At 44.0% G+C, this 17,040-nt stretch overlaps 1 protein-coding gene across 2 annotated transcripts in view; it reads left to right on the top strand.

Moving 5' to 3' along the window:
• LOC134609283 (F-box and leucine-rich repeat protein 13-like) overlaps positions 1–17,040 on the top strand; it is a 66,182-nt gene that overhangs the window by 32,349 nt on the left and 16,793 nt on the right. For both annotated transcript variants that reach the window (XM_063452946.1, XM_063452947.1), the window contains 4 exons: positions 4,502–4,695; positions 5,476–5,650; positions 6,712–6,868; positions 8,784–8,937. In XM_063452946.1, coding sequence (XP_063309016.1) covers positions 4,502–4,695; positions 5,476–5,650; positions 6,712–6,868; positions 8,784–8,937 — 680 coding nt within the window. The remainder of the gene's footprint in view (positions 1–4,501; positions 4,696–5,475; positions 5,651–6,711; positions 6,869–8,783; positions 8,938–17,040) is intronic.

Below are 17,040 nucleotides of genomic sequence, written 5' to 3'. Positions count from 1 at the left end.
CCATACGAATAGGTTTACACTCCTAGCAGTCGAACTGGAACAGCATACAATAAATCTCCCCAAGAACGAGACAAGGCTCCGTTTTGAGGGTCAAGCAGTGAACAGACAGAGCTGTGGGTTTATTGTTCTTATATATACATTAGTACCACCCACAGGGTTTTGGAAAACAACCAATAAACATGTACAATACACTCAGACACTCCCACACAAAATCCTCCCCTCTGCCTGTGATACAATTACCTTACACAATGGGTAATGTAATTATCACAGACAGAGAAATACGGTTTTTCCACATTTATTCATAACTTTAAGTATGCATCACATTCACATTTTCAGAATCAGCATACTCCAAATACAAACATACGTCAAAATCATACAAATTTGGCCATTGGTTTAAAAGATATATTGTAGTCCTTTGTGACCAAAGGAAGCATGGCTCTTCTGCCCAAAACCAGTTCCACAGAGTCTTCTATCCTGGAGATAATTGGGAAGTAACCCATTATCTCCAAGGACAGAGGCAAAACTCCATTAAGCACATGGCAGTAGAAAGACAGTAAAATACAATAAAATACACAAGGTTACATTTATTACATAAAATACAGACATGCAGCATATCCCCAGATAGCTTAAGTCTGAGCGCACATTATTACTGAATGGCACTCCGATCACATTCATACAGTTCAATTGCCATGGAGCCAAAGTCTTTTATTACACGAATAGGCTCCGTGGCATAGCTATCTGGGTTAAATGAGTTCATTCAGTAAATCTGAGAATCTACCGAACGCCAGAGCAGAAATACATGAATAGACCTTTCTGCATAGGAAAATAAAGTATTTAAATGCCGGTCCATAGTCAAAAGGCAGCAGGCAGGCAACCAGGCTCCTCCAATGCACAGTGGCGAGATTGGTCTTGTCACATCTCTCCCCTTTTCCAGACAGACTAACAGGGTATCTGACCTCCTGCCGGTCAGTGCCCTGGTTAGTCCAGCAGTCCACCCACAAAGCACGAACAGTAAATAGTAAACTTTCCTGGTAAAATATTTTATAAATAAATAAATAATACAGCCCACCCACAATAACTGGTTACTACACCTGGGTAGAGGAGAAACTTGTCCATGTCCAGGTGCCTCACCATGGCTGTGTGGGGGACTGGTAAGCTGACATGGTGGGTTGCTGAGTGGGCAGAGACCAGCGGTACTCTGCCCTGGTGCCAGCACTACCACGGGAGTAGTCTGGTTGGAGCCTGGTTGCTGGAGGGGAAGACCGACTGTCTCCCCTTTAGATACACAGCTCTGCTGCTGGAGGAGGAGACCAACTGTCTCCCTTTTAGATACACAGCCATGTCAGAGACCAATTGGCTTTTTACCAGGGTTATGGTGGCTCCTGAGTCTCGAAGCCCCTGCACCGCTTTTCCTTCCAGATATAGTTTGCCTGTGGTGTTGGCGATTATCTGCATTGGCTTGTAGCGGGTTGGCGTCATGTAGTACCTCCCACTGTTCTATTGTAGTGACGGGGACTGCCGAGCCATAGGCGGCGGGTGTCTCCTCCTGGTAGTGGTGTGCGGCGGCTCTCGGTGGTGGTGGACCTGGCCTTATCCAGGTAGATCGGTCTCGCAGCTGAGGGCACTCCCTCTTGTAGTGTCCCCACCTCTGGCACTGATGATACTGCACTGAGCTAGGCTGACGAAATTGCGGTTGTGCAGCAGGTGGTGGTGGTGGTAGTTGTCGTGGTGGTACTGTGGGGTAGTTTGTCCCCCCAAAGGATTTTACTGGGATCTTTGGGACTACCGTTTTTTGTTGCCTGCGAGCATCCAGGCAGTCGTCTGCTTTCCTAGCAGCCTCCGTGAGGGATGTAGGGTTACGGTCCCTTACCCATTCCTGTACATCTGTTGATACCCCATCATAAAATTATTCCATCAGAAACATTTGTATTACGTCCTCCATGGACCGTCCTTTGCTAGCTTGTACCCATCCGAGGGCCGCCCGCTGTAGTCTACAACCCCACTCGGCATGCAAGTCTTTCTCGGCTTTCTTTAATTCCCTGAACCGCCTTCGGTATGCCTCTGGTGTGATGGCATACCTGGCCAGTATAATTTCTTTTACTCTACTGTAGTCCCAGATTTCCTCGTCTGGTACAGTACGATAAGCTTCTGCTGCTCTCCCAGTTAATCGCCCAGCCAAAATGGGAACCCAATCTTCTGCACTGATCTTATGCAAGGCACACAGTCTTTCAAAATCCTGGAGGAATGCATCTATGTCTTCCTCTGCCTCTACATACATTTTGAATGCTTGGTAAGGTATTTTTGGCTTACCCTCTTGTACCATGGTTACTGCAGTTCTGCGTTCTGGGGTTGACGTTGTCCTTTGCCTCAGTACAAACTCCTGGACCTCCATCATTGTCCTGGAGATGATCTCTGCTGGTGGATTCTCCCTATAAAAGGACAACCTGAATTGTAGCTGCCTTTGAAATTCCATTTGTTCTTGTCCTTCCACTGCATCACTACGTTCAGGAACTGAACTTCCATCTGTGCGGTATTCTGCCATGACTTCAGCAATAAGAACAGCTTTAGTTTTGTTGCTGGCTGGAATACCCCTTGCTTCCAGGAGATCTTTTAGCGTGGAGCGTTTTAGTGTAGAATAGTCAATCTCCATCCGTACTCCATTGGCACTTGTTCCTCTGTGAGTCTGGATCCCACCGCTGCCACCAATGTAGCGGAGAGCTGGTCTTTCACAGGTTAACTCCACTAAAGATCCCAGTAAGGCTCAGGAACAAGTTATAAAATACCATAGAATAATAATTACAGCAAGCAAGGTAATCCACGAATATCCCAATGACTGGACGACACACAGCATCAGGAGCAGAACTGGACTTTTAATCACACAACTTCCTTATAAAGCATTCTCACATGCAAGGGAGGGATTTACAATCATTGGTACAGTATCCAATCATACCTGAGTAGCCGCCCACACATCTCCTCCTCTTAGCCTGACTCATAATCCCATTATACAGGACACAAATTCCCTGGATTTCTGGATGTACCCCTAAACATAGGGGTACCCCTTTAAATATTGCATCCCCTGGTAGCCCTGATCTGGGTGAGTGACCTATCCAAAAATCACCCAGATCAGACCAGGGGTTCGGGAAATTTGTGGAAGTAATAAAAAGACCGACTGCGCTGGAGGGAAAAGCCGAAATTGGTTCCATGCGTTTTGGCCCTGTGGCCGGTCACAGAAAAAGGGAATAAACTGCACGAATGACTTGGGCTGTGGAGACTGGAGAGGATTCGAATGAATCCCCTTGTTCGTGTGTTTCTGTCTACCGAACGGGCAGCCGTTCGGTAGTTTGCATACAAATTGGCGGCAGTGTGGAGGTCTCAGCGGTGTTTGCCTAACCGAGTGTCCGATTTGGGTTCCAGACACTCGACGGCAAAACACCGCTGTTCGGGAGTTTAAAATGGCTGCCGCGACGTGTTCGTCTCCCGAATGGGGGCCACCCACACCACAAAGAACCCACTACACGAACCGCCAATTAACCGTTTGCAACATTGTTGCGAACAGTAATTGGAGGCACACTTACTTCTGGGGTGGTCTGATTGTTCGGTAGTTTCACTCGCATAATAACTGGAGTGATTTTACCGAACAATCAGACGAATGCTATATACACTTCACATATACAGGTTACAATTCAACCGAACACATAGACATAAATGCAATTTTTAGGACAGCCCAATGCCATCCGCTACATATGCACATTAGTACCACCCACAGGGTTTTGGAAAACAACCAATAAACACGTACAATACACTTAGACACTCCCACACACAATCCTCCCCTCTTCCTGTGATGCAATTACCTTACAGTTTTTCCACATTATTCATAACTTTAAAAGTATGCATCACATTCACATTTTCTTGGGAAGTAATCCAATTATCTCCAAGGACAGAGGCAAAACTCCATTAAGCACATGGCAGTAAAAAGACAGTAAAATACAATAAAATACACAAGGTTACATATATTACATAAAATACAGACATGCAGCATATCCCCAGATAGCTTAGGTCTGAGCGCACATTATTACTGAATGGCTCTCAGATCACACACATACAGTTCAATTGCCATGGAGCCAAAGTCTTTTATTACACGAATAGGCTCCATGGCATCGCTATGTGGGTTAAATGAGTTAATTCAGTAAATCCGAGAATCTACCGAACGCCAGGGCGCAGAAATACATGAATAGACCTTTCTGCATAGGAAAATAAAGTATTTAAATGCCGGTCCATAGTCAAAAGGCAGCAGGCAGGCAACCAGGCTCCTCCAATGCACAGTGGCAAGGTTGGTCTTGTCACATTAGCTTTTCCTAAAGTTTTAAGAGCGTCAGATTAGCAGCCCCCGGCCAGCAGACAAATGGCTGAGATAGCAGTGTTCATTACTTACCGAACAGAATAATGGCAAATCTGTATTTCATTTGCTTTTAGTTCATACTGTGTTTTTCTGTGATATTAGGTTTGGATCATCTATCACACCTTGTCTTGGATCAGACCAAAGTGAGCGATGATGGAATGTATGATTTTCTGGTCCATTCTCGGTGTTCACTTACTCACCTGAGTGTAAATCAGACTGCTGTGACTGAGCGCACGCTCAACCTGTTGAGTCATCGGATCCCAGATCTGAAACTATTGAGTATCAAAAACACCCAGGTATTGATTTCCAGTACTACGTAATTCTTCATATGGAGTGACACTGCAGAAAGACACAAACCTTACTAGTTTTAGTTGATCTGTATCACGATAGTCCCATTTATGCATTCTCTAGGCTTATGGGAAGTGATCTGGTCAGTTTGGATGTACTGATTTCCTGGGCTCTTACATCCTTAAGGATGGGATAGCAAACCCCAAAGTTAATGTATCTTTAACCATCTCTTTGTGAAGCTGTCACTTTTCATTGTACTCTGTGGTGTCAGTCTATCTTTTCATTGTACACTTTGTGGTCTCTGTCTGTCTTTTCCTTGTACACTGTGTGGTCTCTGTCTGTCTTTTCATTGCACTGTGTGGTATCTTTTTTCATTGTACTATATATTTGTTATATTGTTTTATTATTATTATGATATTTATAGAGCGCCGTCAAATTCCGCAGCGCTTTACAATGGGTGGACGAACAGACATGTAGTTGTAACCAGACAAGTTGGACACACAGTCCAAGAGGGGTTGAGGGCCCTGCTCAATGAGCTTACATGCTAGAGGGAGTGGGGTAAAATGACACAAAAAGGTAAGGATAGTATTAGACTAGTGACAGTTGCAGAAGAGGAATCAGTTGGGAGCTATTAACAGTTTAATTGATACGCTTTTATGAAGAAGTGGGTTTTTAACAATTTTTTGAAGGAGTGGAGACTGGGTGCGCATCTATGTTGTACTATGCTATATTGTTTGTTGTACTCGTCTGACTATGTTTTGTTGAATTCTCTAATGTCTTTATTTCAGATCTCGGATGTTTCTTCTCTCAGTGAACTTAAACAGTTAAATTCTTTGCATTTAGACAACACAAAGGTTACAGAGCAGTCTCTCATTGCTATCCGTTCACTAGCTACACTTTCATTGCTCTCACTTTCTGGAGTGCAATCATTGACTTCAGACCGTGTACTTGAATTGCTGTCAGGTGAGTGTGCTTTCTGTGTTTTGTAGTGATATTCTGACAGATAGACCTAGATAGCTGTCTCTGTGTTAGGGTTATTGTGGTAATTGTCTGTCTGTGCTGTGGGTCTCAAGGTGAGTCGGTCTATGTTTAGAACTAAAGATTTAGGTGTAGGTCTGTTTGTGTTTTGATTTGGTGATTGCGTTAAGGGTTTGTCTGTGCTTTGGGTTATAATAGAGGTGAGGGACTGTCTTTACTTTGGGTTATAATAGATGGGAGGGACGGTCTGTACTTTGGGTTATGATAGAGGGACGGTCTGTACTTTGGGTTATGATAGAGGGACTGTCTGTACTTTGGGTTATGATAGAGGGACTGCCTGTGCTTTGGGTTATAATAGAGGGACTGTCTGTACTTTGGGTTATGATAGAGGTGATGGACTGTCTGTACTTTGGGTTATAATGGAGGTGAGGGACTGTCTGTACTTTGGGTTATGATAGAGGGACTGTCTGTACTTTGGGTTATGATAGAGTTGAGGGACTGTCTGTACTTTGGGTTATGATAGACGTGAGGGACTGTCTGTACTTTGGGTTATCATAGACGTGAGGGACTGTCTGTACTTTGGGTTATGATAGAGGGGAGGGACTGTCTGTACTTTGGGTTATGATAGAGGGACTGTCGTACTTTGGGTTATGATAGAGGGACTGTCTGTACTTTGGGTTATGATAGAGGGACTGTCTGTACTTTGGGTTATGATAGAGGTGAGGGACTGTCTGTACTTTGGGTTATGATAGAGGTGAGGGACTGTCTGTACTTTGGGTTATGATAGAGGTGAGGGACTGTCTGTACTTTGGGTTATGATAGAGGTGAGGGACTGTCTGTACTTCGGGTTATGATAGAGGGACTGTCTGTACTTTGGGTTATGATAGAGGGACTGTCTGTACTTTGGGTTATGATAGAGGTGAGGGACTGTCTGTACTTTGGGTTATGATAGAGGGACTGTCTGTACTTTATGTTATGATAGAGGTGAGGGACTGTCTGTACTTTGGGTTATGATAGAGGTGATAGGTTTTCTTTGCTTCTCTCAGGTCTTTCTCTGACCCGGTTGGTGCTTCCTGGAAGGCGCTGTCTCACAGTTAATGGTCTCTCATATCTACGCCATCTGCATCTGCTGGTGGAGTTGAATCTGACAGATCACACACACATTACAGATCAAGGTGTCCAACATATCTCACACCTGGCCAGGTATACGTGACATTCTACAATTTTAACGTAACAAATGTTGACAAGTAAAATTCTAATTGGAAATTTACCTTAGCATGCTGGCAGTTCTCACTAGCAATCATCAACTGTTCCCATACAACCAGATATTCATGTTGCATCAACTTTTATATTGTATACGATGATATGTTTAAAAATAATAAATAGCCAGTCTCCATTACGACTGGGAACCACAAGTCTTTCTGCCCAAAAGGACTCTGGTTCAAGAAAATCTGTAGCTTGGCCATGGATATATTTTTTTAATTGTATTCGCATAAAATAAATGCTTGGTGGGGGGCGGGGCCTAGCCGCCGACGGGATCAGGCGTGCACTATCTGAGCTCCCGCTCAGAGACCCGAAAACGGCGCAAATTGCAGGTTAACTGAGCCGGGCAAACTACACAGAAGAACACACAGACCCCCGCCCGCTGTGGTGAGCGGAGATACCGCCCAAGACCCGGTTCGGAGCCGGCAGTAACCTGACAGGGGCACGGAGCCTGGTGGGGCTTGACCTGGGAAGAGACGGACGCTCTCCTGGATTTCCAGCCGGCGGTGTGCTTTCCCCCCTCCCCCCTCTGGACCAGAGGGGTCATCCCGGTCTGCAGGAGCATAAACCGGCGCACCAACCTGAACCTAAACAACCGCCCTGGCGAGGACAATCCGCCGGGCGACAACACGCAAGATGGCCTCCGCAAGCCAGCCATGTGCGCGGGCCGCCAGTGGGGCCTACCTGACGCTTACCCAGAAGTGAGGAAATTAACAGAGCACATGGGAAAAGGGCCCTCTATCAATCCACCAGCTTCCTACAGCGAAGCAGGGTTTATGGAGGCGGCAAATGAAATCCTGTTGCACCCTCGTGGAAGATGGAGATGGAGAGCAGCTGGGAAGAATACTGATCCACGGTCTGAAAATCTTGGGACTCACTTGCTAATCTCCCTGCTGTGGCCCACCTGTGGAATTGGGCGACAGCCAGACTAAGAAACTCCTGCTAACACAGAGCAAGACCATCCCCAGTAACGTAATGACTCTCATCACTCTTAGTCCCTGCATCACCTTTCAGGACTCAGGGGTATTGATAGCCTGTCTGCTCTAACAACAGTTAACAAGGACTACCTTAACTAAGCAATCTAATCTCTTGGTGGCCTGACATGTCTCCTAGCACTGTTTTAATTGTTTTTATTTTCTTATTCAAGCATTTAACCCATTGTGCCTACTCAGTTCCCAGCGTAACATATTAAGCTAGCGAGTTGAAGTATGTATATCCTAACCTATAATCAGACTTTCGTCTGAACGCCACTAGGGATATACACCAAACGTAGACACCTCAGGTCTTACACTCAGGGCACCCACTGGTTTAAACATACCTGCGTAACCTGTTTATTGATGTTTAACTCAACCTAGACTCGTACTATTTAAGCCTGTAAAGACATTTATTTTTGCACAACAACCCGTATATTTGTTTTAAAAGCTAACATTGTACCAAAGGATCCTGCAAGCGGCACAATCTGTCCTGCCTTGCACACATAGCGATGAAACTTGTTATATAAAAGCCACACGTCTATAACCCAAAGCGCACCTAGATATGCTTGTGTCCTAGCATGTTATAATATATAAGTGTTGCCCACTATTCTGTTATTTTTCACGATTATACAAAAATGTGCTGATCAACCTGCCACACTGTAAAATGTCTTGAAAATGCTGTTGGGCTCCACATGCTTGTTGTCATTGCAAGCACAAGAAAAATAAAGAATTAAAAAAAAAAAAAATTAATAAAATAAATGCTTGGTTTTCAATATAGACTTTGTTCAAAGTCAAGTTACCAGCCGTCCACACACGGCCCTCATGGAAGAGCCAACATTATGCTTTTAAACCACCTGCCATCTTGTCTTTGTTTGCTGCAGGCTGCAAGTTCTTTCCCTCTGTAACACATCCGTGACAGATGCTGGACTGCTCTACTTGCGGGGACTCCGGCACCTGGAGGAACTAAGTTTGGACCGGACTAAGGTGACAAGCAGAGGAGTTTCTCAGTGCATTCCCACGCTACCACACCTGCAGGTGAGCCCTTAGTTTTGGTGTATCTCAATGCAGCCAGTCTGCCTATCTGGTGAGCATATCACATAGTCATCCAGTCCATACGCTGAGCGTTATATATTAATATATTGTATGATATCCAGTCTGTGTATTAATATATTATGATATCCAGTCCATACGCTGAGCGTTATATATTAATATATTGTATGATATCCAGTCCATACGCTGAGCGTTATATATTAATATATTGTATGATATCCAGTCCATACGCTGAGCGTTATATATTAATATATTGTATGTTATCCAGTCCATACGCTGAGCATTATATAGTAATATATTGTATGATATCCAGTCTGTGTATTAATATATTGTATGTTATCCAGTCCATATGCTGAGCATTATATAGTAATATATTGTATGATATCCAGTCTGTGTATTAATATATTGTATGTTATCCAGTCCATATGCTGAGCGTTATATATCAATATTGTAGCGGATGGGATGGGGTTACTCCAATGGCTCTCCGCTGGGAACAAAGATTCAGCATACAAAATCACAGGAACACAGCATAATCCACCTCCCCAAGGACTAGACGACACATAGTCTGGGAGTCAACTGTCAGCTTTATTCACAAGTTTGCTTTTATGCATTTCTCCCATGCAAGGGAGGTAACTTACAGTACCCAATCATATCGTGGTCACCTCCTCTCCCTCTCCTCCCCTTAGATTAACAGTTAAACTTATTAGTGGAGACAGAGTTTTCCCCACTTTCTGGATGTCCCCCAAATACAGGGGGTACGGGGACAATTAAGGGGTCCCCTGGTAGGTCTGATCTGGGTGAGCAACATACTCAAAATTCACCCAGATCGGACCAGGGGTTCGGGAGTTATAGCCAGTTAAAGTTTTGACCGACCGCAAGGATTTAGTAGCCGAAAACAGCTCCATGAATTCTGGCCCTGCGGTCGGTCTATTTCAATGAACCAAAAGTACCAAACAGCTTAGCCATCCGGCTCTATCTCTGCGTTCGGATGAATCCCCTAGTCTGGGGGATTCATCCTACCGAACGGCGGGCCGGTCGGCAGTTTAAATCGAACTCTTCTGTTGTTCTGGAGGTCTGAGCGGTGTCTGGGTAGTTGAGCATCCGATTTGAGTTCCAGACGCTCGACGACCAAACAGCGCTGTTCGTGAGTTAAGATGGCCGCCGCCACGTGTTCGTTATACGAACGGCGGCCACACACGAACCCAATTACTCCTGTTTGCAACATTGTTGCCTTCCACTAATGGGAGGCACACGACCACAGCAGGGTGGTCTCTCTTTCGGTATTTCAATCGGTTCCCGAACCGGCTGAGAGTTCTGGTTCGGGAACCGATTACATTATTCACATATAGTTAAAATAAATGCAATAGTCAATTGTACAAGTCTCTTGTGGCTGCTTCTGCCACAAATATATTGTATGATATCCAGTCCATACGCTGAGCATTATATATTAGTATATTGTATGTTATCCAGTCCATACGCTGAGCGTTATATATTAATATATTGTATGATATCCAGTCCATACGCTGAGCGTTGTATATTAATATATTGTATGTTATCCAGTCCATACGTTGAGCGTTATATATTAATATATTATATGTTATCCAGTTCATACGCTGAGCGTTGAATATTAATATATTATATGTTATCCAGTCCATACGCTGAGCGTTATATATTAATATATTGTATGTTATCCAGTCCCTACGCTGAGCATTATATATTAATATATTGTATGTTATCCAGTCTGTGTATTAATATATTATGATATCCAGTCCATACGCTGAGCGTTATATATCAATATATTGTATGATATCCAGTCCATACGCTGAGCGTTATATATTAATATATTGTATGATATCCAGTCCATAAGCTGAGCATTATATATTAATATATTGTATGATATCCAGTCTGTATATTAATATATTGTATGTTATCCAGTCCATACGCTGAGCGTTATATATTAATATATTGTATGTTATCCAGTCCATACGCTGAGCATTATATATTAATATATTGTGTGGCAAACCTAGCCACTTCTGGACTTTACATGTAAAAAGGTTGTCTGTATTTTTTTTTTTTTGTGTGTAATATATTTTATTGAGTTTTCATTCTTTATACATGTTACACATTTCCAGGACACAGTTAAACATACAGAAACCATAATCACAGTATTACATGAGTTCGGTTTAACATTTATTCACACATTATATGCATAGATTGTATCATAAGAGGGTGTGCCGCATTCCCTATAATAAGCATCATTTTTGTAGTTGTGTGTATCAGTTCTTGAACAGAAGGTCAACTATGTGACACCTGCTGTGCCGTCAATGATGTCCTTCTTCTATTCCCTTATGCGAACTCTATGGCAGTCTTTGTCTGTGTTCCTGGTCTACTATAACTCAAACTAGTATTTAACAGTGGGGTGGGGAAAAATAGGGGGGGGGTATGAGTGTACCAGGGTATCAGAGTTATTGGTCGGTTTCGGTCGGGGATCTGCCTTCATTGTTATCTGCTAGTGGGATACTCTTTGTTTGTTAATCTCCAGGCGTCCCATTTTTCCCAAGCTGTCTGCCAAAATTGTTTCCCTTTTTTTTTCTGCCTTGCGGCTGTTTCATAGGATTTGGTGGTTTCCACCATATCTAAGTATGTGCCAATAACTGGGGTGTTTACCTTTAGCCACATTTTACTTATAGATGTGAGAGCTGTGACAATTATATGGTAGATGAGGTATAGGTCAGTTTTTTGTAGGTCTTGGGGTAGCATTATTAGTAGGAAGAGTTCCGGGGAAATTTGTATGTCATTACTGATGAGTTTCTTAATGATATTTGATATGTCTTCCCAGAAGGGTTGTACTTTTGGGCAAGTCCACCATATATGGAGCATTGTGCCGGGTTCTGTAAGGCACCTCCAGCAGTTCCCCGACTGTCTTTTATCATATTTGTGTAGTGTTTGTGGTACTATATACCAGCGATAGAGTACTTTCCTACTCGTTTCTACATGTGATGTGTTTAGCGTGAGATGTTTGTGAGCCCACATAATTGTTAGCCAGGTGTCGTTGGGCATATTCAAGTGTAGGTCTCGTTCCCAAGCCCGTACAAAGGGCAAAGATTTAGGTAATGTTTGGGGTCTAGTTATCTTATATAAAGTAGATAATAGCTTTTTCGGTTGCTGGTTAGCTACACATATTTTCTCTAGCGGTGACAAGGGGAGTCCCTGGTTGTGTAATTTGCCCTCCATGGTCTGTTTCCGCACCCATGAGTGCAGTTGTAGATATGCGAAATATGCTCTTTTGGGTAGTCCAAATGTTTCGGAAAGTGATTCGTAGGGTGGAAGGCGTCCCTCTGGCATGATCTGGAAAAGGCATTTGATGCTGTGGTCATTCCATAGACCACTATCGAATCCAGGGATAAGCACATAGAGTGCCCGCATTTGCAATGCTGGGGATATATAAGATGCCGGGTAGTGTTTTGTCACATGTTTATCCCATGCCTTGAGGGTGGCAATGGTCGTGGGACAGGTTTGCGTAGATTTTGGCCTTTGATGTTTAGGGATCCAGGCCAGGACTGGCAATGTTAACCCGCCCGTGTTTATCCTTTCAATCTGGTGCCATGGTGGCATTGTGTCGTGATGGAAAGTCCCTATAAGGGTACTCATGAGGGCTGCTGTGTAATAACTTGCTATTTCTGGCGCTCCCATTCCTCCATCTTTGAAAGGTTTATACATGGTGGTCGCTGCCACCCTAGATCTTTTACCTCCCCATATATAACTATTTAGTGTGCGTTGAGTTTCAGTAAAAAATTCTTTTGGGATGCAAATTTGGAGTGTCCTGAACAGATATTGTAGCTTGGGCAGAATCATCATTTTTATTGCAGCTATCCTGCCCGTCCAGGAGACATATTTCCCTTTCCACCCCTGTAACTGCTGTTTGATGTTGCGTAGTAGTGGGAGGTAGTTTGCTTTGTACAATTTCTTGGTCGTTGGTGTGAGGTGTAGCCCCAAGAACGTTAAGTGGTCCCGTCTCCAGTCATATGAGTAGTTATTTTGTAGGTTAGTGAGTTGGGTTGTCGTGAGATTGAGGCCCATCGCCTGCGTCTTACTGACATTGAGTTTATAATAAGAGCATTGACCGAATTTTGTCAGAATATGTTGCAGGTAAGGCAGGGAAGAGTCAGGGTTTGATATGGTTAGCATCACATCGTCAGCAAATAATGTTATTTTATGTGTTTTCCCCCCTATTGTTATCCCCTCTATGTCCGGTGAATCTCTTATTCGCTGAGCTAATGGTTCTAGTGCTAATATATACAAGAGTGGTGAAAGTGGGCAGCCCTGTCGCGACCCATTGGAGACCTGGAAGGACTTGGAGACAAACCCGCCATTGGTTATTCTCGCTGTAGGGTTATCATATAAGGCAGATATCAACATTATTAGAGTCTCCGGGAAGGCAAACTTCTTTAATACAGCTGCTAAGTATCCCCAGTGTAGCCTGTCGAACGCTTTCTCTGCGTCTAAGGACAAGGCCACACTGGGTTCTCCCGACAGCTGAATGTTATGGAAGATGTTAATTAGCTTCCTAGTCCCGTCGGTACCCAGTCTGCCCCGCACGAACCCCACTTGATCATCTCGAACTAGTTTAGGTAGGATTGTTCCCAGTCTATTTGCATAGATCTTAGCCAGTATCTTTAAATCTGTGTCTAGGAGTGAGATGGGTCTTAGGTTTTGGCATTTATTGGGTGGTTTCCCGGGCTTGGGGAGAGTAGTTATATGAGCTAATAACATTTCCTGTGGTATTTTGCCTGACTGGATGATTCCATGGTAGAGTTTTTCTAAGAAGGGGGTTAGTACGTGAGAGAAGGTTTTGTAATAGGCGTTGGTAAAGCCATCTGGGCCTGGGGATTTCCCCTTCGGGAGAGTTTTGATAACTCCTGCTATTTCAGTCTGGGTGATGGGTGTCTCCAAAAAGGAACGGTCTATCTGTGAAAGTTGTTGCGTGTTCACATCTGCTAAGAATTCGTCAATGTCTGAGGGAAGTGGCTGATGTGTATGAACATCTTTTTTAAGGTTATATAACCGATCATAGTAGTCTGCAAGCGTGTCATTGATGTCTTGAGGGCTATACACTTTATTTCCCAGTTGGTTAACAAGAAACGGTATTTTTGAGTTTAGTCTCTTCTGCCTCATGAGGTTTGCGAGGGCCTTTCCCGCTCTATTTCCCTGTGTGTATGTGCGGAGTTTTAGCCTATAGGATATAGTAGCTGACGTGCGGATTTGAATATCATTTAATTGTTTCTTAGTTTGGTCTATGCGCTGCTGAGTAAGCGTTGATGGGTTCGTTATTTGTGAGTGTGTGTCTTCCCTGAGTCGTCTCATGAGTGTTAAGTAATGCGCTTTCGCCTGTTTGTGTAAATATGATGCTTGACTAATTAGAAGCCCTCGGATATAGGCTTTATGTGTCAGCCACGTTGTGGCTATAGAAACCTCCGGAGTGTGGTTTATATCAAAGAACTTTTCAAGTTCCTCAGTTAGTTTAGTGACCAGTTCAGGGTTGTGTAGGAGAGCCTCATTTAGGCGCCACGGTGATGTGACACGGGACTGGAATTGGTCTGGTAAGGATACCATTACCGGTGCGTGATCCGACCACACAATGTTACCTATTTCACTGCTTAATGCAGTCGGCAATAAATCTCCTGAGACAAATATAAAATCTATTCTAGAATAGGTTCTGTGGACCGAGGAATAAAAGGTGAACTCCTTGTCATTCGGGTGTTGCGCCCTCCATATGTCATATAAGTTATGTTCCATAAGAGTTTTTACTAATGTTACAGCCTGTTTGCTCAGTGTTTTGCATCTTGATGAGTCAGCTGTTTGCGTGGTATCTAGTCTAGGTTGTAAGGTGTGATTTAAGTCTCCGCACAAAATAGTGGAGGAGGGATACGTCTGGGGTATTCTATGTAAGACTTTCTGGAGAAAATTTCTCTGTTCCGAGTTAGGGCTGTAAATCCCCACCAACGTGTACAAAGCATTATTGATTTTACAGTGTACAATTAAAAAACGTCCTTGTGTGTCTTTTTTGAGATGTAAGAGTTCAAATGTGATGGTATTGTGTATGAGTAGTGATACTCCTCTTGATTTAGATGAGTTCGTGGAGTGGTATTGTATAGGATATTCTTTGCTCGCAAATGCAGGCACCCTATTGTGTACAAAATGTGTTTCCTGCACACATAGTATGTCTGATTTATTACTTTTTGCATCGTCAAGGAGGAGTCTCCTTTTATGAGGTGTGTTCAACCCTCGGGCATTAATTGACATTATTTTCAACATTTGTGTTTAAGTGTAGATCAATGCAGTAATAACAATACAGGATATGACTAGATTTCCTCTTCAAACATTTGGTAGAACCATTGCAGTGATCCCTCAGCAGATATGCTAGATACGACCTGAGACCAGTGGTTATCCGCCCTGTTAATTTAAGGGAATATTGGTTGTGGGTTCGTTTCAGATTTAACCCTGTCAGGGTATGCGACTGATCCCTGGAGTTTGGGGAAGGGAAATGTGAACTGGGAGGGGGGTCTGTAACTATATACAGAATGTCTCGTGCAGAGACAGTATGTGGGTATACCACATCTGGGGGATAGAATAGAAAACTTTCTATCATAACGTGGCTATTGGGCACCTATTCGCGCCATAATAGGGTACATCCACTACAGAGTATTTCGTTATATAATGCCTTGCTTGCCGTTTGTCATCTGCGTATAGATGACTTATATAGTCTTCGGGGATTCTCATGTCTTGTAATTAACTTTAGTCGACCCTTCCCTGTCCTGATCGGGTGTTGTTACATGTCTGGTTCAGGTTTGGGTATACCTTATTTTATCGTTTTACTGTGCCCTTCCCTCCTCCCGACATTAACAAATATGCATGTAACTGTATACAGTCTAAGTCTTATTACTTTTCCCATCGCTAGCATCTTCCCCCCTCCATTAAGCCCTCTATATGACAATCTTTATATTTCATCGTCCATATACTAGGGGCCTGGGTCTCAGGTCCCCTTTACCTCGTGGGCTGATAGAGTTCATAGGGTCAGGAGCAGTGGGCACCATCTTATTATGGGTCAAAGTGCACAGTCCGGTTCTCGGTGTTGGAATACTGCCCGGTAGGTTGCACGTACATCTCCTGATGGGAGTAATAATCCAGACACTTGGTCTCCCAAGCTGAAGGTCGCGGAAGAGGTTTCGGGTGGGTAAGTTCGGGGATTTATCTCCTCGGCAAACAGTCCAGATCGGGCCATCCCGCGGTATGTCACTGCTCTGCGTACGCTTCGTCACAGCGATGGCGGGAAAACCCGATCCAGAGTCTCACCGCCACATAAGGTAGTCCAGACAGGAAAGGGAGCTTGCTTCACAATGAGTCGCCCTGTGTTTGGGCTTCCCTTGGAGTTTAGTTCGAAGCTGTTGAATGTTTATAGTGTCCATTTATTAATTATTTTCTTAATATCCATGTTTAAACAGGGATGGACGGTCTTAGACCGGTATTCGTCCGGTTCAGTGCTTGTCTCGAGGTTTTTCCCATTCCCGTTTCAATGTGCCTGTTTGGTTTGTGGAGGTGGTCAGCGGCTCCATCGGCAAGGCCCAGGCTAGCAGTTTTGTCACTCCCGCCTCGGGGGTGTTCAGCACCGTCGTGGTTCCATCTTTTGTGACTATCAATTTAGTGGGGAAGCCCCAACGGTATCGAATACCGTGCGACCGCAGGGTGTTGGTTACTTGGGAGAATTCCCTCCTTTTCTCTAGAGTAACGGCTGATAGATCCGCATATATCTTGACTGTTGGGTAGTCCGTCGGAGGTTTTGCTCGCGTTCTGCTGTTCTTTAATATGTGTTCTTTAATATGAAAGTAATGAGCCCGGAGTAGAACATCTCTTGGTATAGCTTGTGGAAGGTGCCCGGGCTTGGGTATCCGGTGCACCCTGTCTACCAGCAGCATGTCTGCCGGTATCTCTGGGGCGTGAGCATGCAACAGATTCCTCACATAGGCCTGCAAGTTATCATTTGTGATTTCTTCTGGTACTCCCCGCAGGCGGAGATTATTTCGCCGTGAG

This window comes from Pelobates fuscus, chromosome 4, assembly GCF_036172605.1.
Source record: "Pelobates fuscus isolate aPelFus1 chromosome 4, aPelFus1.pri, whole genome shotgun sequence".
Taxonomy (NCBI): domain Eukaryota; kingdom Metazoa; phylum Chordata; class Amphibia; order Anura; family Pelobatidae; genus Pelobates; species Pelobates fuscus.
Note: the sequence above shows the minus strand (reverse complement) of the source record. Positions and strands in the feature narration are given on the sequence as shown.